We start from the raw sequence: 23,287 nt of genomic DNA, 5'->3' as shown, positions 1-23,287 counted from the left end.
CAGGAATACAAAGCTGTACCTAGGGGTGCAAACGAGTCGAGTCGAGCCGACCTTTGGCCTAATCGAGCCGAGCCTCCAGTTAATTTTGTGAAACTCAAACTCGAGCTCGAGCTAGAGCTTAAAAAATAAAAAATAATAATAATAAATTTATTTTTAAAAAATAAAAAATAATTATTTATTTTAAAAATGAATAAAATAATAATTTTTTAACAAATAATAAAATATTAGGGATATATGTGTAATTTTACTATTAAAATAAAAAATAAAAAATATATATATATATATAATTGAGCTCGCGAGCCAACGAACTTAATGTTTTTGAGTTCAAGCTCGAGATCGAGTTCGAGTTCGACTTAATTAGCTCGAACTCGATATTGACCAAGCTCGAGTCGAGCTCATACCCGATCGCGAGCGGCTCGATTCGTGAACGCCCCTAATTGGACCTTTTATTGTACCACTTATTGGTTAATGGGCAAATACGTTACATTGCGCAGAATTACTTAGAAGGCTCATAGAACGGTTGGACACCGTCAAATGTCTTAGTTTGGGCCACAAAGTGCAGCAACGCCAGTTTACTGACATATTTCTACTTCAAGTCGCACTTAATGCCTTGTGCTAAGTTCTTGAGCCCCTCCCCACTTTAATCAAATTTCCTTTCTGATCTTCTTCCAGATTGGATAATCAATTTATAAAAAGAAAAGAAAAGAAATAATTTGATTTTAAGTTTCAGCAAGGTGCAATGTAACCAAAAAAAACCGTTTCATAGGTCATCCCACGAAATTGGAATCAGAAGAAATAATTTTTTTTTTTAAAAAAAAGAGAGAACTTCCATTCATGAAAGGAAGCTCTCCCATTACAACTTTCATTTGGGAAAGGAAGCTTCCCCATTACAATTATTCTCGCACAGTCCAAACAACAACAAAAAAGAAAAAAAAATGAAAAAACGATGACCACTCGGGCCATCATTCATGGGCTCATTTGAAGATGCGCCTTTTCACTTTGAAGAAGCATCAGCAGCAGCAGCGGCCCTAGCTTGCATTTTCATAAAGCTAACGAGTTCCTTAGGCTCGGGTATAACACCATCAACAGCTTTATTAGAAGTAAACCTCTCAGCCCATCCCACCAGGGCTGCTGTCTTGGTTTCGTCCAGTATTTTCAAACCTGTAATTATTTCTCCAGCCCTTACCCATCCCAAGTAGCAACCCAGAACAATATCAAGGAAACCTAATTTTTCTCCACCAAAGAAGCCCTTCCCTTTGCTTGAATTCACAAATGCATCCTCCAACAATTTTAAGCCTTCAAATACTTTCTCCGCTGCAGCTGCTTTTGACTGCTCGTCCGTTGCATTTATAAGATTCCGCACCAATGGAGACCACTGCCACATTTATTAAACCCATTGACTCTTTTTCTTATAATGTAGTAGTACTACATGATAACTGAAGAATATGCAGAAAAAGTATCATATATATATATATATATATATATATATATATATATATATATAAGATAAAAAATCTCAGTGACCACTAAATTATTGATCGGATCATATTTTGGCCATCAAATTATTTTTCGCCAGTAATTGACCACTAAACAATATAATCAATAAATCCATGACCATTTGGTTGATAATTGTTCTTAATTTATGAAATTAACAATTAATCTATGAAATAAGATCATGTAGTTGTTGGATAAAATTATCCCCACGCCTTGCCACATGTACTACTAATTTCACAGATTAAGAGTAATTATTAACTAAATGGTCATGAGTTTACTGATTAAGTTGTTTAATGACCAATTATTAATGAAAAATAGTTTGATCGTTAAAATATGATCCGATCAATAATTTAGTGGCCACTGAAATTTTTTGTCATATATATATATGTATGTATGTATATATGATGTTGAAAAGAGGGGAGTGAGTGATGAAGCAGAGAACTTTTAGTGGTACCTTTTCATCAATGTAAGCGGCCCAAAAGCGAGCTGTGGTGCGGTCATAGGGATCAGCAGGAAGGAGAGAGGGAGGACCAGACCAGACCTCATCAACGTAGTGCACAATCACAAGTGACTCGGAGATGGGCTGATCACCATGGATGAGTACTGGGACCTTCTTGTGAACAGGATTAGATTTAAGAAGGAGCTCGCTTTTCTCTGCCAAGTTTTGTGGGATGAATTCATAGTCTATTGACTTGAGGTTGAGGGCAACCTGAACCCGGTTCACGAATGGGCTCGGACGTGCACCAAGAAGCTTTACATCACTTGCTGCCATGGCTAGTTTTCTCTCGAACCCTTTTTCTTTTTTCAAATCTTTTTAGCACAAAAATAAGCTAAAAATTTCACTTTGCAGAATAGTTAGGGGGTGAAGTTCTTGAAGTATATTTAGTACTATTTATAGGAGCTACGAAGCTTGCAAGAGACGTCGGATTGGTGGTGAGTACCTGTTCTTTAAAGTTTCAGGAAAATTTTGGAGTCCGTTTGGATTAGCTGTTTTTGGGGTTGTTTTTTAAAAACTATACTATTCATTTTTTGAAAAACAGCAAATGTTGTTTGGATTAGCTGTTTTTGAGAAACGATTTGTTTTTCAAAAACAAGCTTGTTTGGATTTATCTGTTTTTGAAAAACAGCTTGTTTTTGAAAAACAAGCTGTTTTTTATTAGCTATTTTTGAAAAACATCATTCAAATTGGGCATTAAAAAAATCAATAAATTTCATTCACCAAAATACTTTAGCAGTACACCACTGATATAATTAAAAGTAAACTTAATAGATAGAAATTTTGCATAAGTGTACATGCCATATACAATAGCCACCGTGGAACCATTATTTATGCTTTGCCATTTGCAATCCGCCCACTAGTTACAAAAGCACTAAATAGATAACGACTAAATGGAGCTACTAATGTTGGTGATAGTACATGCTGTTTGCCAAAGCGCTCCTGAATTCATTCCAACCAGCAATTCCTTGAGGCGACATATCCAGTGGTTCTGCGCCGGCCATTTGGTCCACCATATGATTTATATTATCTGCCTGTGCTGCAATAGTCTCTTCTTCAACAAAATATGCATCATTCGGGACATTATCACGCATAAAGTTGTGTAATGCACAGCAAGCCAGGACAATATTATTCTGTGTCGCCATCAAATAGTTCTGCATGGGGCCCTTAAGTATCGGAAATCGCTTCTTAAGAACACCAAACGTGCGTTCTATAATGCCCCGTAAAGATGCATGGTGTCTGTTGAAAAGTGTTCTTGCTGCCCGCTCCTGTTGGGTTCCCCGTGCACCCCTAAAGGGAGCCATAAATCCTGGCATGTTCGTGTATGCCGCATCGACCGCATAATACTTCCCTGCACACAAAGTAATTATAGTTAAGTGCATTATAGATATTACTATAAATGTTTTAAGAAATGTCATGCGATAAATTCCAAATGGATGATTTAAAACCCAAATTACCTTCTGGTGGCCGTGGAAAAGCACAATTAGGATCAAGTAAGACATCTTTTAAGATCCTAGAATCATGTGCGCTACCCTCCCACCCTACCCTGACATAAGTGAATCGCATATTATGATCACACACTGCTAATATATTTTGCGATAAGCCGCCATGCCTATTCCGATAACACTCCCTGTCTTCGGCTCTACACCAAGCTGAAACATGCGTTCCATCAATAGCTCCAACACAATCCTAATCAGAATAAGTAGACGTTCAGTCTCAAATAGATTATAATTAATAAGAGATTTCACAAAATATCTCTAACCTTAAACCAGGGCCAAAACGTAGCACTGTTCTGTATTCTTGGATTCGTCGTGTGATAATCTATCGGCCGGACAAAGTCGCGTCCCAAGCGAACGAGAGATCGAAGGCAGCGTCGTAGATGACGGTCCGTGGTCTCGGTTGTGCGTTGGAATCTCTCGGCTAGCACCCTATGTCGCTCGTTATGGCTCAAGCAAAGAAGGCAAATGGCGAGAGACTCGTGAATGCCTACCCGTCCTGTCGGGTGGGGCTCCCAATAGCCCCTCTCAATCAACAAATCACATAACTGCAGGAAAAGCGGAGCTTCCATACGAAGGTTGTCGAATATTCTATCTCGATGGCCGTTTATGAGTTCTATAACCCATTGAGCACCCGACTGTGCACCATCTCGAATTCGTCGGCGCTCCACAGGGTTTAGATATGGGTCGAACAGAGCCAATCCAGCAAGCACAAAGTAGATGAAGGTCAAAAGTATCTCCTCCTCATCTCCTTCGTCGAAGAAATCCCCACCTTGCAAATAATCCTCATACTCCATTTTCATATGTGATCTCGGCAGCCAAAGTCACTCGTGGTCCTAAGAAAAAAGGTCATTTTCAAAAGGCATGATCAACAACAACGCCATTATCTCCTAATTAAAGCATACTGGCAAATAGCTATATAGCATCAGCAAATCAAGAAGGCAGGTTATATGCTATTTCGGGCAACAAATCTGAAAAAAAAATTTCATGGCAGTTTATTTCTGTTTATATGGCAATAGCTCTTGGAATATATATTCACCACAGTTTTTGAAGATTCCAAGTCAAGACAGCTACTAACAAGCCAATAAGTGAATATTTGGACAACAACAAAACCTGGCCAATCATAGCAGTAAAGGACAGCATGTTACTTTGCCATTCCAGTTCACAACATTTGTAGCTATGAACAAATGCCTTAAAACAAGTAACCTGTTGTTAATGAAAACTAGCACCACATTCCTAATCCAATCCTTAGAAATTATCCCACAAAGTCATCTCCAAAAATATATAAACACAACATGGTTTTAAATAGTAACCAACAGAGGACCAAACACAATTAACTCAAATCCTGCGTTTCGACATATAATATCCAGGCCATTCATGGACACAAAGCACCCCTGAATTTAGAGATTAACCAAGATAGTCAATGCCACAAACACATCATCAATAATAATAAAAACTGAACAACTCCAACCCAATGCAGTAAAAAACTGAACAAACTCATGGCCAGTACGGGGCCGGAATCCAAATAGACAAATCACAACACCTCTGAAAAAAAAACACTCAAATGTATCGGTAGCAAATGCTACAATAGCTGAGTTGGCTATAAAGAAATCAACAACTCAAGTCAACAACTAAGGTCTCAAATACAAGCTCCCGATTTCCGCGAAACGACTAGAATGGAGGTGGGGGAGGGGGCTCCTGCGTATCAGGTGGGAAACAGCCTTTTATTTTCATAAATGTGATGCGGTCGGCGTCCGATTGTGCTAAATTCCAAATGGCCAGCTCTTGCTTATCCTTCAATATTTCAGCCACGGCCATTTTGGCTGCGTATGAAACGTTCTCCATTCCCCGAAGTTGATCCATGGCAGCTTCATAGGCAGTTTTGGGAGGGCCACCGCGGCCGGAACACTGCTTGTCCGGAGAACTGACTGACACACCTATGCTACTGCTCTTATGGCGACTAACCAGGGACTCAATGGTGTCAAGAGCCTTCATGTACCTATCAGAAGCTGAATGGGAGGCGGTGGACATAGGACTACCGCTTGACATGTCCCCCGATTTCCGCTTTCCTTTGCCCTTTCTCCCCCTCGCTGCATTTGCCCCTACCAACTCAGTTTCAACACCCTCGTGCGCAGCGTCCGACCTTCCCTTTCCCCGTGACGATTGGGCAAGGTTCTCCATGTATCTCTCCTCGGGTGAAGTACGGGGCTCGTTCTCAAAGCCAGCGCTGAAATCCCCCGTTGCTCCTTGGTTGACAAAAACCTCCTCAAGCAAGTGGTAGACGGTGCAATCATCTTGAAATTTTAAATATTTTGGGTTCACCTGACAAAAAAAAAAACCACAGCCAAAAGGTTATTTGAGGGAGCTGCACGTATAATCTGATTAACTTTTAATAGACATAAATTGATATAAAAACACTTGACTTGACAAAAAATACCTGTGCAAGCTCAGCCCACTTGCTATCGTCCATGAGCCAGGTAAAGTTCTGGCTATCCCAACCCAGTCCCGTTTCCCGCCTCTTGAAGGCAATGTACAGCTTGGTAAGTTCTCGCAAGGCATAGTATTTGGCTCTTATGCTGTCCCATGTGAACGATGTGCCAAATTGGCAGTTCAACTGCTGTTGAATCTCGGGAACCACGTAGCTACCAATATTATTGTCCCTAATTTCACTAGCTGTATGCATGCTGACTAGGCGCTTGGCAATTTCTATTTCCTGCTGCCTAGTGAAATAAAGTTTCTGGTGGCCTGGATTGCGCCTTTGTTTTCTCATCTTATTAACCCATAAATAAAGGCAATCAGCAACGGTTGGTACTTATACTATCGGCCGGACAAAATATATTTGAAATAATAAGTAGCGAAAGTAGAGGATTAGCATGTATTACCTTGTAGTAGTTAGAAATGCACTTTTGTAAATCGTTTTCCCCCCAAGCTGAGTTGGATCCCCACCCCTTGTCACAATTTTTCGTCTTCAATGCTGTGTTTACACACGAGTCAAAATTAGTCGCACTAAACAAGGCAGTAAACAGAGTCAAAGCCACACAAACTACCTTTGGAAGCACGGCGAGTAATAGGGGGCATGTAACCTTAGACAACGGCAATGAGAACACCAACCTACCCTGTTTTATTTTCACCAAACAGCAGTATGAAGTTAGACTGCAGATACCAATCTCATCTATAGCCGGAGAAGACAAATTAAAATCACAGAAATAGCATCAGAGAGTTCATTTTGGGGTAAAAACACAAGAACTAATACTACAATAATACGAAAACAGGCTCCACAGGGTCGCATTTCAACAAAGCGAGACACACTCATGGGGGGAATAATATCCCAAAAAAACACAATCAGAAGCAGCCCAACAAATATTTTATTTCCATCAGAAGCACTCACATATACTTCTTTCACTGAATTTAGGCAATTCTAATGAATCTCAAGCAAGTAAGACATCTTGGTAAATTTATATAAGGATTATCGAATGCAACCACCAACTCCGGCAAAACAGCACCAGACAAAATTCATGACCAGCTGATATGAATTGAAGTCAATGCCGTATTGTGTTCAAGAGATTTTCTCAATTCAAACCAGAGCATGGCCAGTTTATCGTCTCAAAATTCAAACCAGTTTATTTTTCAAGATAATAATCTGACATTGAATCCAGAGCATGGCCAGTTTATCGTCTCAATATTCAAACCAGTTCAATTTTTCATGGTTCATTTTCAGCATTGCCGAGACTTGGTTCAGACACCACAATACTCTGCACAACTAATCTCTAACTCTACTGTCCAACACCTCTAAACGGCCAAATTGGAAAATTGAAAGCAGCAAGCAAATTTTGACCTCACAGTCAAATTTTTGGGGCATCCGGACATCAAATTTTTCTCCAACCCACGCATTATTCTTTACAATACGCAGCAAGAACAGTAAAGTGAATTGTGCAAAATGCCTTAGAAACATAACCTTAACAGTAAATCGAAGGCCGAAGAGGGGTCGGAGCTGCCAGTTCTCGAGATGTGCTACTCGCTGTGAAAGGGGGTTAAGATCCTGATGGATTGAAGCGCGAGGATGGGCTCTTGCATACAAGGTCGCTCTCAAAGAGGGGCGTACTAGCAAGCTGGATCGAAGAGCGAAGAGGGGGTCGGAGCTCAGAGGAGGTTTGGAAGTGAAGTCGCAAGCTGAAATCACGAGCTGAAGGAGGCTGGATTCGAAGGTTGCGAGCTGAAATCTGCTTCGATTACTCACAAATTCGCCTCTCGATGGCCGGCAATGGTGCTTCAGAGGAGTACTTTGCACAAGCCACTGACTGGTCCCTGTTCTGAAGCTGTCTTCGCATTCAGCACAGAAGGCAATTTGGGAAAGTAGCGTCGGCAAAGGAAAGCCGAAAACAAGTAATTGGGTATTTTGCCAAAAACGCCGTCGTTTCATTAAAGACCCACTGTAGACTTAATTGATCAGTAAAGTTGTTTCTCAAAGACAAAAACAATTTTTGGAAAAACTGTCAATCCAAACGAACCCTTGACTTTGCTGCTGGACGACGACTAATGATGGAATATTGGTAATATTTGAGTCAAGATTTGGTCAGTCAAAAAAATATTTTTTTTTTCTGGGGATATTATTCTGTCAGCAATGACGATCGGTATCAGGAATTGGCGGATGCGAATGCAATTACGTTTATTTCACGGTTGACAAAACGATCAGTAGGACACAGAAAAGGGAGATGCTTCTTCCCCAGGTTAGGTTCATTTTTGTTTTTATTTTTATTTTTATTCATTATATCAAAAGGCGGAGAAGTATTCTGGGCTTTTTTTTTGGGCTAGTTAGAGCCCGAAGGTAGACGTTGATCTACGGCAGTACTTGGAATACTGCATAAAACTTTTATCCCTTGTTATTCCCTGACAATTGAGTGAACCCAAAACAAGAAAAGCCACTAAATTAAATTGTCATGGAAATTAAAAAGAAAAAAAATATATATATACGATTTTAGAAAGTGAATCATCAAAATATTACTATTGTACTGTACAATTAAAACTTGAGTTTTGAGAGTATCAGTAGCGGGTTCATTAAACAACTGAAGTCTCTCGTATCAATCCGATGTACTGTAATGGAAGAAGATCCCTTCTTTTTGTGTCCAGAGTTTTTTTTTTTTTTTGTGGTTTGATCACCAGTACGGCACCGTGCGCAAAAGACAAAAGATTGGAATCTAGTTATATCTATGTTTGGAAGAAAGAAATTTTAAAGTGAGAGGAGAAGGGATGACAATTGAGTAGTTTGTAGTCCGCTTAATGTGTGTCAAAAAACCTATCAATATATTGTAACATGTTTAAAATAAGTATTGGTATTTTATATAAGGAAAAATTGTCAAATTAGTCCCTCAAATGTTTGGAAAAAAAATACTTTTTTGTCCATCACATTCAAAATCAGTCCAAGTAGTCCCTTATAGATAAAATTTTGCCAATTTTTTCTCAGAGCTCATTTTTGCTCAATTTTTTTGACCAAAAAACCTCACAGTCCATAATTTCAAGGGCAAAATGGAAGCAAAATTCATTTCCTTCTTTCTCAGATAGACTCGCAATAGTCAAATGGATTCAAGCCTTTACTTTCCTTCTTTATGTGTGGTGATTCGCAATATTATGTGCGGTGATTCACCAATGTTATGTGTCAAACAGACTATTATTATGTGTCACCAATATTATGTGCCACAATATTATGTGTTGTGATTTGCAATACTTTCCTTCTTTGTTAGACAGACTCGCAATATTATGTGTGGTGATTCACCAATGCTTTTTTTTTATCATTTTTACCCTTTTCCAATCTAAATTCTATGCCATTTTCTTCACCTTTTGTGAAGTTGCACTCGCTAAAGTTTCATAATTGGGAATTGGGCTTTGGTTGCTTAAGAATTAGAAATAGGTTTTAATGGCTAAAAGTGGGGAGGGCGGTCAAGTGCGTGTGTGTGTGTGTTTCTTTTTTTTTTTCTGTGATAGGAAACAAATTTTGTTTCCATTATGCCCTTGCAATTGTAGGCACATGAGGTAGGCATGTATTTTTGGTCAAAAAACTGTGTAAAAAAAAGTTGTAGGGCCAAATGCACAAAAATTTTTGTATCTGAGGGATCATTTTGGCTGATTTTGAATGTGAGGACTGAAAAGTTTTTTGTTTTGAAAATATATGGGACCAAATTGGCAATTTTTCCTTTTATATAATAGTATTGTGACATGAGTTTGATTTTAATTATGTTCGTATAAGACATAGACTGTGATGATAAAAGTATCATACATTGTATAAACCGTAGGTTTGATCATTCAATGACACTACAAGATTTGTAGATTAAGATTCAGGAACCCTATCCGTGAAATTTCATGGAAAAGAGGAAGATTTTTTTTGCCGTTTAATTTGAGTATATAGAAAATTGATCTACCGCAGAATAGTTTGATTCAATTTGTATTTTTTATGTGATTATAATGCTTTATAAATTTCTGCAGCTGTTAATAAGGTCTTCAATATGAATGGTGTTTGTTTCCACATAACACCATATTTGAAGAATGCCACACTTATTGGTAAGACATTTTGATGAATCCATTTTTTTGGTTGATTGTCAGATGGATATCAATGTCAATTGAAAAGCAGTAAAATTGTTAGAATGTGGAGTAAATCATTTGGATATTGGAAAACACTACTTATATTAAAATAGTTTGGCTGAAGATATATAGATATGGTTCTTAAAGACCAAGATGAAGCTTTTGTATGTAACCTTTTGTTGGACATACTGGAGATGGAGCTAAGAGGGAAAAGAGCGTGGTTTAAAAATCTGAAAAGCAGATTGTAGGCTGGTTTATCAAAGGAATCTAATTGTATGAGCTCCCAGTAATCATATTGCTCATGTTATTTATGAGTTATTATCTTGTAAAGAAAAATAAAGAGTTCATTTGTAAATTCTATTTCATAAGTTTTTATTCCAAGAACTGTTTATAGTAGTATTTGGTTGGAAGTTTGATGTAAAAGCAAAATATTTTAGTGAACCAGTAAGTTGTTCATGGTATGATTTGATACTTTTTTCTTGAGTTTCAATGGCATATAATTGAAACTGAAGCTCGAGTCTCCATTGACAATTAGAATTCTAACTAGGAGGAATTCAAAAATGAGAATACATATAGTTATTATGATACCAATAAAAGAGCTTTTCGGCTCTGGTTTAAGCAGCCTGTGACAAGTGGTATAATAGTGAGGCTGCTTATAGATTCTGGTAGTAAATTGCCTTCCGTTCATTCCTAGTTGAAAGGGTCTGTATCCAGTCCTCAAAGTGACAAATAGAGTTTTTTCTCCATTCAAGAAAAGTTTCACAAATCTTTGGATTTTCTAGTGGGAATGGTAAAAAGACAAAAAAAAATATAGTCATAGTGTGTATAATGCTGTAGGAAAGTTTGATATAGAAAAGGACGAAAGAATAAACAATCTAGCCTCACAAATTTGTCCTTGATTTTGTGGCGATAGATTCAGTTTCAGTGACGTTCTGAGCCATACTTAGCTTTATTGATGAGCAAACATGACATATGATATATTAAGCTTTCTTACTTGATATTAATGAACATGGCATGTTATAATATATATATAGATAGAGCAAATTATTCAGATGACCACTAAACTTTTGGAATCATTGACTTTTAACTATTGAACTATTAAAAGTCTGGTTTTGATCATTGAACTATCTAAAATTTAAATTTCAGGTCATTCCATCAAATTTAATCGTTAACTATGTGTGACGACCCCACCTTCTCCTAGGGCATACTCTAGAAGTTAGTGGACCGCCTGTCTGACTCTCGCCAGGGGTCACTCACTTACATTAATTTCAGAAATAACATTACCATTGAACAACTGAACATTCACTCTTAGGTACAACTCTATTCAGTTTGAAACATAAATTTGTCCAATAAAAAAAATAAAATACATATTCTAAACATCCATTCTTAATATCACACCAACCTCAAAACAAAAGATTCAACCATCTCAAAATATAAAAGAAACTATGACTACAATATATACACGGTAATGGATCTTCCCAAAATAACTTTCTAATTCAATCCAATCACTCTTCAATCTCTAGCTCCTGTAAGGAAAACAAAGCTAAAAGATTGAGATAAAGTTCAGTGAGATTTGCCGAACAAGTAAAATTCAATTAAACACTTAAACAAGTAGCAAAATTAAACAATTAAGGAAATATTTGACTGAACAATCACTTTTAAAAGGATACGGTGCTCGCATTAGAGCCACTTCAATGCACTACACACTCCACCGAACTCCTCCTTATAACTTCCAAAACAATAAACACTTCCCTCACTTAGATGGTCATATCAATATTAGTAATCTGCTACTCCGTGGTAATACTCGAGCATACCAATACACTTACCCAAAACTACCGTCCTATCCGACCAAACCCTTTTGCTGGCTCGAATAGTCCATTGAACAAAGGGTTTTGGGGCTCAGTTCAGCCGGTGTGGTAAAGTACACACACGGCTTACAGTCATGCACACTTACAATAACACTTGATCAATTATCAACCTTCAAACTCAAACTAAATCAAGTGCGATAAAGTACACTCCCGACTTAGAAGGTGAGGGATAATTGAGATACACTTTACAATTGAGTCACTAGCAATATTCCATAATAAACACATTTATCACATAATCATAATAAACACATTTATCAAATAATTTCACTTAAGTAAGCATAAACAGTTAAACACACAAATCCGGAAATATTCACCGTTAAATGTCGATTAAGCTTCGCTTTCTGGGTTAAACCCTTGATCACTCTCAATTCCTGAGGTAAAATACAACTACAATCATTCAGGTATTCTTAATGTGAATTCTAATAAGTTTATTTAGAGTTTTAGGATTCTCTAAACAAAGTTCAACTAATCCAAGCAGTCTAGTACTCTTAACACTTCCATTTGATTCACACTTTTAGGGTTAGGAATTTTATGTGCAGCCCCAAACATAAGTTCTAAAGTTCTAAAGTGTAAAGAGAGAAGTTTTAAGCTTTAAAATCTCACCGATTTAATGTTTAAATCACTAGAAACCAAGTTCCTTAGCTTATCAAACAAGATGTGAAATTCCAGCAATTCTTTCTTACATTTCTCTGCGAGATTTATCAAATTTATCAACTCAAACAAGGGAGATATACATATACTCCAAATTTAAGGTCGGTGAGGTGTTTAAACTAAGTTTAAACTATTTTCAACCCAAATTTAAAGATTAAGGCTAGTGAACTTTTCATTCCTTTCCTTTTTAAGCTAAACCAGATTCTAGTTTGCTTGTTGTTTAAATTTGCTCTAATTCACCAGCTTTTCAAGTGTTAAAATCAATAAGACGTACATGAAGCAAACATGCTCAATGCTCTGTTCTACAATAAATAAAAAGAGATATAACAGATACACGGAAATATGAAAAGTAGAGGGTACATTTCACGTATAGCACTCTTGCTCCAACAAGGATGGTGAGTGTGGGGTACTTGCTGAAAATGCCTTACTGATAAACTCCAAGCCACGAGACCACAAATCCTGTGCAAGGTCTAATAACCCCTAGACCAGAGTGATGTTTGATGCATGATAAGAGTAGCATATTGGCAAAAATTGAATGACCCCGAGAAATCCATTAAGAGAATTAGTCAGATCAGCAGCTAGTGGTGGTATAAAAATGTGATTGCTCTTGGTAGGGCAAGCATGAACAGTCTGTGCCATGCAGGCAATGAAGAAACAATATGCTTCCACGATATTATCTAATGAACAATGGTAAGGCTAGCTGGCAACTGTACTCAGGCAGATCCATTGAATTCGATGCGAATACTAACTCGCGTAACATATGCTACACCACATATCTTGTCATCAGCTAGCTAAATCATCCAACCATGTAGCAGTTTAGTATACAGCACTTCCTCCATAATTTCTTCAGTTTTAACTCCAACTCAACATGCAAAAATATAATTATCAGGCTACAAAGTAATCTTGAACAGCAAACATAAAAATTTGCAGCTAAAATTCCAAAGAAAAGCTGATCTGAAGTTCATTTCCTCTCTCGGCCAAAGCTGGGAATTCCAGCAAGAAACCTGCCATAAAACTCAAATTTTTACTATAGAAATTCACATGCATCACCCCAGAAACATTATGCAGAGCATAATGCATGAGTTCTAGTCACAATCTAGCAAAACTTTTAGAGAAATAACCAAAATTGCAGCTTTTCCATCCCAATCTGCTGTCTTGAAATTCCAGCTTCAGTGTTGCTTTCAAAGTTCATTTTTTTCTTGCTTTTAGCACTTCAAACATTACATGCATAATCAGATTAAGGTCACCGATGGTGCACCAAACAAGTCCTAACCAGTTTCAACAAAACTTTTGGCCAGAACCGAAATTCTTTCCAACTTTACCCCATCGGCAATCATCCTTCATTGTATCAAGAATTCCAGCCAGCAGTTCATCATAATTTCATCTTAACAGGTTTTATTTGAAGATATAATCTGTATGTATGTCAAGATATATGGCTAGAGAGTGTATATAAGATACGCAACATAAGAAACAACCAGAAAATTACAGCTTAGCTCATCAAATATCGGATAACAATTTCAAACGAACATTTCCAGCTTTGTTGATCTTTGCTTTCTAGAAAGTTTCTTTCTTTACTTGGTTCTAACTCAGCCTAAGAGACTACTAGAAAAACGCAAAAGAAATGGAAAGAAAGGCTATAGTTTACCTCTGGCCTTAAGTGTTAGGAATTGCAAACGTAATCAGTTTCTCTTCCCAACTTTTGTGCCCTCGAGTGTTAGCTCCAGCCTCCCTTACTTTCCTTACCATATTTCTTCTTGTCCCTGGGTTAATTCGTGAAGAAACCAACCAAGCTCCCACTCTCTTCCTCAGTTTCGCTCTCTTTTCTCACTCTCTCTGTTTTCTCTCGATGCTAGCTTGGCAAGGAGAGGTGCTACAGATTTTGTCTTGCTCTCTGCCACCGCCCAAGTTTTGTAGTTGGTTTCTCTTTTTCCTTCAGTCGGTCACCGCTTGGATTTGGCTAACCATTGGCAGCTACTTTCTCCTCTTATATTCACTTAGCTCTCTGCTTAGAAGACTTAAGGATCAAAAGGAAAACAATTCATTCGGTGGTCAATGTTCCAGTCGGTGCTACCAACTAAGCAGCTCACTCAGGCTACCGCTCAAATTTCTTGAAGATTATTTTACTTCCATTCGGTTCCAAATTCTCCAACTGTTTTTTCCTCCCTCGGCTCCTATTGTAAAAATTGCTGATAGTTTATTTTGTTTGACTGCATGGTTACTTACTTAGGTTCCAAGATTGGTTTGGTCTTTTAATTTTAGTTCATTTATTTGCCATGAGTCCGAAATTTTATTGTCTCACACATTGGCTCAAAATTTCGTTTGTTCTAATTTGTATGTACCTTGAAAATTTTTGCTTATTTTGATCTAGTAAATTTTCACACATATGACTTTAAGGAAAATTAATTAGTCATGTAACTTATTCAACTATATGATATATTCAAATGGCTCAAATTACAATATGTATATCATATGTTTATTTGATTCATATAATTTTTTTTTAACCATTCTAGGATATTTCTATATTCTCAATTTTTATATAAATTCAAGTAGGCATTTAATTTAACCATTTATTCGTTATATATAATATTTCTAATATCAAAGTAACTAAAATAAAAGAAATTCATAGCATGCATATAATTTTTCTCGAGTTCTCACATTATGCCTCTTTCTTTTGTCTCGTGAATCGTGCGAACACTCAAATCTGTCATATTTAACGATTAAATCTAACAGAATAGCTTGATATCTAGACTTTAAATAGTTCAGTAGTTAAAGCCAGACTTGTAATAGTTCAATGACCAAAACTCAACGATTCTAAAAGTTTGGTAATTATCCGGATAATTTGCTCATATAGATATCTAAAATTCAATAGAAAGTGTAGAAGGTCATTTGCCATTACTTCTTAGAATGTGTTGCTACTAAACACTGAGACTAGTGTTGTCAAAAAAAGAAAAAAGTAGGTGTACATTTTAACCTTAGAAAAATGGACAATATCAAAGTTTAAGTTTCCATTATGCCAAACTAGTATTACATCAAATGTTGTCATTAGATTCTCTATTGTGAATCGTGTCCATCCCTGTCCAAATTTGCCTTTGTAAACTTCAACTTTCCATCTTTTTTCGACCGTATAATTGTTAATAACAGTTACCTGCTACTGCATTTACTAATTATTTGCAGAAACCAAAGTAGATCCTCAGCTCAGATGGCTCTGAAAGTTTTTGGGAAAGATGAAGGCACAGAAAGTTTTGAAAACTTGAATTATTTTCAGGCACCCACTAGGCGGAAGTTTCTCTACCTAGAGAGAGAAAAAACTCTCGGCTCAAATTTCCTTTTACTTGAAGACCAATTCCAATGCCCTCAGGATGGATTCCGTAGTGTTCTAAAAGGTTGGTGAACGTATTTTTTCATGCTCCTTCGTGTTTAGTATTCACTTGTTTCCCTACTCATTTTAGCTCTTGCTCTCATTGTACAACCGCCTCCACTAAAGAGGTAATTATTAATCCATCATTAATTAAACAACCTCTCCCATTGCCGTCTCTTCCTAAACGTTTTCCTTTCCCATCTTGCTCTCAATTGCCCCACTGTGTCAGCTCTTGATCCATCATTTTTTCCATGAAATCTACTGCAAAAATCCCTCTTTAGACTCCTTACTTGTTTTCACTTTGCTGTTCGACAAAATCTATTACAGTTCCTCTCATCAATCTCTCTATCACACAAAAAGAAGCTCTAGCCATTACATGTAAGGGTTGGTTTAGCTCGATTTTGAATTTCAATTTTTTTTAATAATTTTCGTCGCTTGTTTTGGCCCCTGTTTTGATGTTATTTATTCAAAATTTTGTAAATTTTCTCATTTTGTGTCTCAACAAGAGTATAATTGATCAGGAACATTCATGTTATTTTGTTAAATAGTACATATGCATACACAACGTTGCTTTGATGTGAGATTATTTCGTGTTTTAAATCCATTCATGGGCATAACTATAATTTCATTCAACTAGGATGACAAGCAAATTAATCGTGAATAATGCAATTTGTGTGATTTTTTTGTACGATATCCATGATATTTCAACGAAAATTTTGTCAAATTTTTGAATTTTAAGTCTTCTGTTTTAATAATATTAAAATTAACTTTTATTGGAATATTATCCAAAACAAGTAGCAAAAGAATAGTACTATATTCAGTATTCAAATTGAAGTTGAGGATAGAGGAGATTAATGTCTATAAGTAATACTCTAGAGTATTGTTGAGCGAAGAAACAATGGCCCAGTTTGGCAAATGAGTTTTTTGAGTGTTTATTTAAAACTTTATTGTAACTTGCTGTAAAAATTATAGAAAAAATTTTTAAGATGTAAAACCTTTTTTTCTTTTCTTTTTCTTTTTCCTTCTCCTTTTCTTTTTCTTTCTTTCTTTTTCAAATTTTTTATTGTAATTTTCTGTACGATCCTACAATCCGGATCGCGATTTTGACAACGTTGGTTTGTCCCATTTAAGTCCAATCAATGATTATGTTGGCAAAATCAATGAGATAAAAGACAGTGAAAATTAATGACAACATACTGCTTTGTTCCAACTACGATTCATTAGCTTTTTTTTACCATTTGGAGCACATTATCTTTCATTTATAGAGTCTTAATTATTAATTTGTTAGCAAATCTGATGAGATAAAAGATGGTGCAAACTAAAAATTGTCTGGACAACTTTGATTTCAAATAAAAAAATTTACTTCACAAATTTCAACCACCTTTTTATCTTCTCAATCACATTTTTATCTCACATACATCATATCACAAAAAGTGCTACAGTAATTATCTCAAATAAATCATCCAAATAAACTCTTATCCAAATAATGTATTGTTTTATTTTTACTGTGATACCTTGGCACCTTTTGATTACTCTAGGCATATTTCATTAATTTATTGGATCCTTTATACCATTAATTTTGTAAAAATCATTATTGACTGGATTTAAGTATGACAAACGTAAGAGCTTGGAGCATAGAGCGTTCAAAATTAAGAATTTAGAATACTCTTTTTTTTTTTTTCGACACAGGGGTGTCCGGGTCAATCCTTACGGGACCCGACTAATCCCCTGCGGCCTGGACCCGGCGCCCCAACCCGGCCCGAACACGTTAAGAATTTAGAATACAAAATGTCTAAAATTAAAATTTAGAATGCAACGTGTGAAACGGTACAAATTCGGAGGTGCAAAATGAAGTTTGCCCTTCCTTAAAGAGATGAGTCGTGAGTGGGCACAAATATTTTAACATGGAGCACCATCGGACCGGGTAGAATTGCCAAGTAATTCATCAATTCATCTTCTTCCTTTCATTCATGAAGCTAAACAGAGAGACTAGAATTTGAGGGGCCAAAAGAATTGTTTTAAAAAAAATCCTTAAAAGAATCGAAGGCTACCATGCTCAGTGAATACTCAAAAGATGGAGGTGAAAAAGGAGAAGAGGAGCTTGAGGAATCAGAAATGCTGGAAGTGGAAGGGCTGGGATTGTATAAGGGGAAAGTGAGAATTGTGCGTAGTGAAGAGGCGGCCGAAGAAATCATGCTTTTGTGGGGAATCCAACAGCCCATTCTCTCAAAGCACAATGTCTTTGTTCATCAATCTTCTCCCCAACTCCACATAGATGCTTGCGGTCGCTCTCTCTCCATTCTCCAATCCCCTTCTTCCTTGGTAGCTTCTCTCTCTCTATCTGTCCTCTCTTCCAATTTGAATAGGCTTTATATTGACAGTATTGTTGAGTGATTTTTAGTTTTTGATTTGATCTAACATGCTGAAAACTGTAGGCGAGTTTGTAGATGTAGATTTGGCGGAAAATAGTCAATGCCCAGTTGACTAGGCTTGGAAAGAAATTATTTCAATGCATCTATTGGTAGACCTTTTTTTTTTTCAAATTGGGGGAGAAAAAGAGAGAGGATATTTTACTGTTACTTGTGAAAGAAAAGGCGTTGAATGTCTGATTCAGTTTATTTGTGCTTCAGTTGACAGTTGATGGATGATCCACTTGAGTCGATAATAGTCTTAGATGTGGCTTTTATTAATTCTGCTTGAAGTTTATTTCATGGATGAATTCTTACTTAGTTGGCACCAAGAGTAAGTGTTAACAGCATTTTGGACCATGAGTAGGTAACCAATTTTCTGTAGTAATCTAGGAGTGTTACCTCCTTGTTTACAAGATATGGTGACTTTAAAGGGGAAAGTGGATAATTTTTGTGAGATTGATGAAAGACAAACTACTGCTATTTCTATTTTACAAGTAAAATTTGATACACTTGTTTCTTCTGTGAGTCTAGATATGTAAGCTTCAAGCTTGTCCTTCGATGAGAATTTCAAGTATTTCGGATTCTGTATGCAGCCATCTCTGAGATGATCAGGATATAGTGAAACAGATATAGTTTGGAAAGCTTTTTAGCTTGTAATAGCTCCTTTTCTTCTGGACTTGGAAATGCTTGTGCTTCCATTTGAGGCTTCAACATTGATAGACAAGCTTCGACAATGTTTACTTTGTTATTTCCATCTAATATCTTCTTGTACGATTATAATTCTTTAAAATTGTTATACCCTTTTTCAAACCAATAACAAGAGTATGCAATAGGGTACTCCTGGTGTAACTGGGGCAGTGATGTGGGACAGTGGAGTTGTTCTTGGAAAGTTCTTAGAGCATGCTGTGGAATGCAGAAAAGTTCTTCTTCAGGAAAAAAAAGTTGTTGAGTTGGGTTCTGGCTGTGGATTGGTTGGGTAATATTACTTATCATCTCTAGCCTTGTGGCTGATTATTTGTTTATTTTATAAGAGAGAAAGAGAATTAGCAGTAAACATTGTTGGATATGAGTTGATTTTATCTAGGATTTATCTGTGTGAATATAATTGAATAAATATGAGTTGTTAGAAAGGTTAAAAGGTTTTCTTTCATTTGACACGCATATGATGCTATTTTTCTTGAACTTCCTTTTTCTCATGTCTTCTTCAGTTGCATTACAGCTCTTTTGGGTGCTGATGTTGTTCTCACCGACCTGCCAGATAGACTTAGGCTGTTAAAGAAGAATGTTGTAGCCAATCTATATGGTGATGTACGAGGGTCTGCCATAGTAAAAGAGCTCACATGGGGAGATGATCTGGACCAAGATTTGCATTATCCCCTTCCTGATTATGGTACTTGCCTCTTAAGATGCTTTGCTTTACCTTAGGTTACTCATCTACTCAAACTTAAATTGCACACAAATTACCTCTGCATGTGCCTTTCGTAGTCCATATTGTTGTTTTATTTTTTGGTAAAATGATTGGTATACTTTCATAATGTTATCTTTTGCATTCATCAATACGCCATTATTTCAACATCTGCTTTTTTCTCCCTTCTCTGGAGGATGCCAGGGTTCGGAAGAGTAATACTATGCTAGCAATAGTATTACTGTAATACTATTTCCTAGTCAAACACACAGGTGATTGCATTCAGCATAAACTAATCCTTGCAGGTCAATAGGAAAACTATGTATTTGTTGAGAATCATTAGGTGGATGTATGGAGCAAAAGATATGGTTCTACTCCTTGCTGGTCCATAGTACAACTATTTGTTTCTTAGGTTTTTATGTGTATCCATATGGCATATATTTCTATCTTATGGATCAATGGGCAGGAAAGTAGAAAAGTTTTCAATGGCTGTTATAACTAGTTTTCTATAACTGTCATGTTGAAAGAGGAGCTTCTAACTAGTTTTCTATGGCTTTTTTTTTTTCTGAACTCTTTTCATGTTTATATTCTGGACACTATCTCTCAACTTTCTGGCGAGTTTGGGCATTGTTCTCTAAGATGATGGTAAGAAAGTTCACAATGCAAAGCTTCTTCTGTCAAAGACTTCTAGGAAACTGAGCAAATAAGAGAACATATCCCACAGAAAGCAGAAATCTATTAGTTTGTACCACTGCAACCTGGCCCAAGAGTGCTAATTAGAATTGGTTAAAGCAAAGAGGAATCAACTATGGAACTTCAAGTAGTAGTTTTCTTTTCTTTTTTTTTTTTTGGGTTAAAGTAGTTAAATGTATACCATTTGTACCTCTAACCTCAAGTGCTCTCTTTCTGGAATTAGTACGATATAATCTTTTATGCCACGGTAAGCCTGAATCTTATTGCTTATTGTACCATAGTTACCAAAGAGATATTAAAGAGACAAAGTATTGGTAGCCAAAGCCTAAATAACTCAACAATGCTTGGACAGGTCAAGAAGCTTTTTTCGTTCTGATGCTTTATACCAAGCATAATCATCTAATGGCAGACTTAAATGTTCATAAACTAAAGAAGCATCGATATTGAATGAGCTATATTCGAAGAGTCCAAGAACCTAAAGTCCTTGCACCCTTGGTCAATCATCTCCTTGCTGTTGCAGTTATGACTTGCTGGTTATCTCTATAAGGGGGTTTTTCACTTTCTTTTGAGGGGCTGAGAACTCAATAAGTTGTTAGTGAATGCCTATGCTGCTAGTATTTGTAGATGACACCATTTACCCAAGCTGAAGTTCTACATATGGAATCTATGTACATCATATCCAACAGTGAGAATGCTAAAATTAATGGCCTTCATGAAATGGGACGTAGAATCTGGCCCTGGACCTCTGTGCATTAACGTTTAAGTATGGGTTAAGCTGAGTAGAGCTCATTTCTGTGCGTATTCTTGGTTTGTTCTAAGCTGAAGTCCTCATTTCCCAGGATTCAAGACAATACCAGTTTATTGCTTTGCATAATCCTAATCTTAGCTACACACATACTTTGGTCATACTTCAAAGATGCTGTTCATTATCATTTCTTGACCCTTCATTTCTTTTGTGATTGCATCTCAGTGCTTGGCTCAGATGTGATCTATAGCGAGGAAGCTGTGATGGATTTGTTGGCGACTCTATTGGATCTTTGTGGAACCCATACAACTGTTATTTTCGCTGGAGAACTTCGAAACGGTACATATAGTTTACATTTTCGATGAACTTTTACATGTGGAATTGGCATAAATTCATGTATTCTTTAGCAGATGCCATCCTTGAGTATTTCTTGGAAGCCGCATTGAAGGATTTCATCGTTGGTTGTATTAATCAAGAACAGTGGCATCCAGATTATCGTAGCCAACGTGTCGTCATATACATTATGGTGAAGAAGTAGAAGCGAAGAAAAAAGATCACTTATTTAGTTCAGGGAACCCCATGTTTTAGTAGTTCAACCGTATCAGCTTTACTGCCGTGTGGCATGCGCAAGTGTGGTTCACCTAAGGTAGTGTTCGTTTGCAATGAAATGTGTGAGAAAGTGTGAGAAAGTTGTTTTTCCCCCCCCTTTCTATGTGTTTGTTTGACAGGAAAGTCAGCAAATTTCCCTGCACTTTTCCTCCTTTTTTTGTTTTTTGTTTTTTGTTTTTGTTTAAAACCTCCACCCCTTCCTACCCTTAATTGCCAGACTCGGGATTTGAACTTTAAATCAAGCAGTAGGAAGAACTCTAAGAGCTGTCTTCTAGGTACTAGGCCAACTCCAAAAGTTCCTGTTACTTTCTTGCATTTGTGTCCTACAAAATCTTCGTTTGAATAGAAGGAAAATTGTACTTTTTTTTGTTTGTGGGGGTTGGGGGGAGGAGGGGGAGGGATGGAAGGGAGGGGATGGGTTGGATGGTACCGGAGTGGAGGTGTAAATGAGAGATTCTGACTCTTGAGACTTTCCACTTACCAAAGGAAAAAAAGTTGTATGGGAAAGTGAAGTGAAAGAAAGTGTGGTAAAGAAAAATGCCAATGAGAATATGAAAGTTATTGGCAGTTAATAGAAGTTATTGAAACCTTTGTGAGTAATCAACTATTTTCATTCAAAGTCTTCCAAATTTTGCAGGACACGTAATGCAGGAAAAAAATGGATAGTCACATTTTTCTCAACAAGCAAACACTGTCTATGGGATTTTGGGAAAATTTGGTCAATTACTCACAATATTTTTAGTAAATGTCTCTGACTATCCATTTTTTCTCAAGATTTTTCTTATCAAACAAACATACATTGCAAAGTAATTCTCTCTTTCCTCACTTCACTTTTGAATACGAGTTTCCCTAGGATGAGAGAAATCCGCAATCTCACAAGAACGCCCCAGTTTATAAGAAAATAGGTTTGAATGAAATTTGGATAGGATTTGGGTAGGTCAAGTCGCAATTTGGGTGAATACAAAGTTGATATGACATTCAATCCACTCAACAGCACTCTCAAAGTGAATCAAGATTTGAAAGACAAGAGTCTTCACTCTCGCTTGTAGAGAATCTCAAAGATTGAATGTCATAAAATCACTCAACTGAATAACCATATTCCATATAACGTTATTTAAACTCTAAGGATCGGGTTCTAATAACCAAACAAATTTGACTCAATAATTGACCCATCAATCTCAAAAGCTTAACACATATTGATCTTTTTTAATTGAATAAACAAAAGAACTAAATAAACAATTTAGTTTAAAGCTAAATAATAATTAATTAAAACGGATAAAATAGAAATTTTTTTAAAAATCATTATATGAATTTGGAAATCTGCGGACTAGCAAACAGCTACTCTGACATACCTACGTCTTATATGAGGAAAGTCTCTAGTCACAATTTTTTTGTGTTCAGTCACAGGACGTGTCCACATCTTACAGTGCAAAGTCTTCTACCTGCCCTTTTTGAACAATCTCTTCAACTAATTTTGCTTGCTCTGCA

General features: G+C 36.6%; 4 protein-coding genes and 1 long non-coding RNA gene across 5 annotated transcripts; 1 reads left to right on the top strand and 4 right to left on the bottom strand.

Annotated features, from left to right (window-relative positions):
* Positions 1-994: 994 nt before the first annotated feature.
* On the bottom strand, positions 995-2,266 carry LOC113737541 (glutathione S-transferase U17-like). The gene is made up of 2 exons (XM_027264760.2): positions 1,949-2,266; positions 995-1,375 (listed from the first exon to the last, which is right to left on the bottom strand). The coding sequence occupies exons 1-2, from the start codon at positions 2,264-2,266 to the stop codon at positions 995-997; spliced, it is 699 nt and encodes a 232-aa protein (XP_027120561.2).
* Positions 2,267-2,892: 626 nt separating this feature from the next.
* Positions 2,893-4,283, bottom strand: LOC140038476 (uncharacterized). The gene is made up of 3 exons (XM_072083845.1): positions 3,981-4,283; positions 3,448-3,679; positions 2,893-3,341 (listed from the first exon to the last, which is right to left on the bottom strand). The coding sequence occupies exons 1-3, from the start codon at positions 4,281-4,283 to the stop codon at positions 2,893-2,895; spliced, it is 984 nt and encodes a 327-aa protein (XP_071939946.1).
* A 653-nt stretch (positions 4,284-4,936) lies between these two features.
* Positions 4,937-6,600, bottom strand: LOC140038719 (uncharacterized). The gene is made up of 4 exons (XM_072084007.1): positions 6,534-6,600; positions 6,369-6,460; positions 5,924-6,256; positions 4,937-5,808 (listed from the first exon to the last, which is right to left on the bottom strand). The coding sequence occupies exons 1-4, from the start codon at positions 6,562-6,564 to the stop codon at positions 5,158-5,160; spliced, it is 1,107 nt and encodes a 368-aa protein (XP_071940108.1). The 5' UTR covers positions 6,565-6,600; the 3' UTR covers positions 4,937-5,157.
* Positions 6,601-11,325: 4,725 nt separating this feature from the next.
* LOC140038266 (uncharacterized) lies at positions 11,326-14,732 on the bottom strand. The gene is made up of 2 exons (XR_011842100.1): positions 12,242-14,732; positions 11,326-11,585 (listed from the first exon to the last, which is right to left on the bottom strand). It is a non-coding gene; the product is annotated as an uncharacterized lncRNA (long non-coding RNA).
* Positions 14,733-17,734: 3,002 nt separating this feature from the next.
* LOC113736772 (uncharacterized) lies at positions 17,735-22,077 on the top strand. The gene is made up of 5 exons (XM_027263869.2): positions 17,735-18,258; positions 19,181-19,323; positions 19,556-19,737; positions 21,416-21,529; positions 21,601-22,077. The coding sequence occupies exons 1-5, from the start codon at positions 17,989-17,991 to the stop codon at positions 21,726-21,728; spliced, it is 837 nt and encodes a 278-aa protein (XP_027119670.1). The 5' UTR covers positions 17,735-17,988; the 3' UTR covers positions 21,729-22,077.
* Positions 22,078-23,287: the final 1,210 nt, after the last annotated feature.

The sequence above is a fragment of the Coffea arabica genome, chromosome 3e (genome assembly GCF_036785885.1).
Source record: "Coffea arabica cultivar ET-39 chromosome 3e, Coffea Arabica ET-39 HiFi, whole genome shotgun sequence".
In the NCBI taxonomy this organism is placed as follows: domain Eukaryota; kingdom Viridiplantae; phylum Streptophyta; class Magnoliopsida; order Gentianales; family Rubiaceae; genus Coffea; species Coffea arabica.
The sequence above is the reverse complement of the archived record's forward strand: the minus strand, read 5'-3'. Positions and strand labels throughout refer to the sequence as shown.

What these genes read in the sequence shown, in the direction of transcription:
- LOC140038476 (XM_072083845.1), bottom strand. Translation starts at nt 4,283, where the DNA reads ATGGAGTATGAGGATTATTTGCAAGGTGGGGATTTCTTCGACGAAGGA. An exon ending in AGCCCCACCCGACAGGACGG is followed by an intron (nt 3,680 to 3,980) that starts GTAGGCATTCAC and finishes TATTCTGATTAG; the next exon opens with GATTGTGTTGGAGCTATTGA. An exon ending in TTTTCCACGGCCACCAGAAG is followed by an intron (nt 3,342 to 3,447) that starts GTAATTTGGGTT and finishes CTTTGTGTGCAG; the next exon opens with GGAAGTATTATGCGGTCGAT.
- LOC113737541 (XM_027264760.2), bottom strand. Translation starts at nt 2,266, where the DNA reads ATGGCAGCAAGTGATGTAAAGCTTCTTGGTGCACGTCCGAGCCCATTC. An exon ending in CCGCTTACATTGATGAAAAG is followed by an intron (nt 1,376 to 1,948) that starts GTACCACTAAAA and finishes TAAATGTGGCAG; the next exon opens with TGGTCTCCATTGGTGCGGAA.
- LOC113736772 (XM_027263869.2), top strand. Translation starts at nt 17,989, where the DNA reads ATGCTCAGTGAATACTCAAAAGATGGAGGTGAAAAAGGAGAAGAGGAG. An exon ending in TCTGGCTGTGGATTGGTTGG is followed by an intron (nt 19,324 to 19,555) that starts GTAATATTACTT and finishes TGTCTTCTTCAG; the next exon opens with TTGCATTACAGCTCTTTTGG. An exon ending in CGCTGGAGAACTTCGAAACG is followed by an intron (nt 21,530 to 21,600) that starts GTACATATAGTT and finishes ATTCTTTAGCAG; the next exon opens with ATGCCATCCTTGAGTATTTC.
- LOC140038719 (XM_072084007.1), bottom strand. Translation starts at nt 6,564, where the DNA reads ATGCCCCCTATTACTCGCCGTGCTTCCAAAG. An exon ending in TACTCGCCGTGCTTCCAAAG is followed by an intron (nt 6,461 to 6,533) that starts GTAGTTTGTGTG and finishes GTGTAAACACAG; the next exon opens with CATTGAAGACGAAAAATTGT. An exon ending in AGTGGGCTGAGCTTGCACAG is followed by an intron (nt 5,809 to 5,923) that starts GTATTTTTTGTC and finishes TTTTTTTGTCAG; the next exon opens with GTGAACCCAAAATATTTAAA.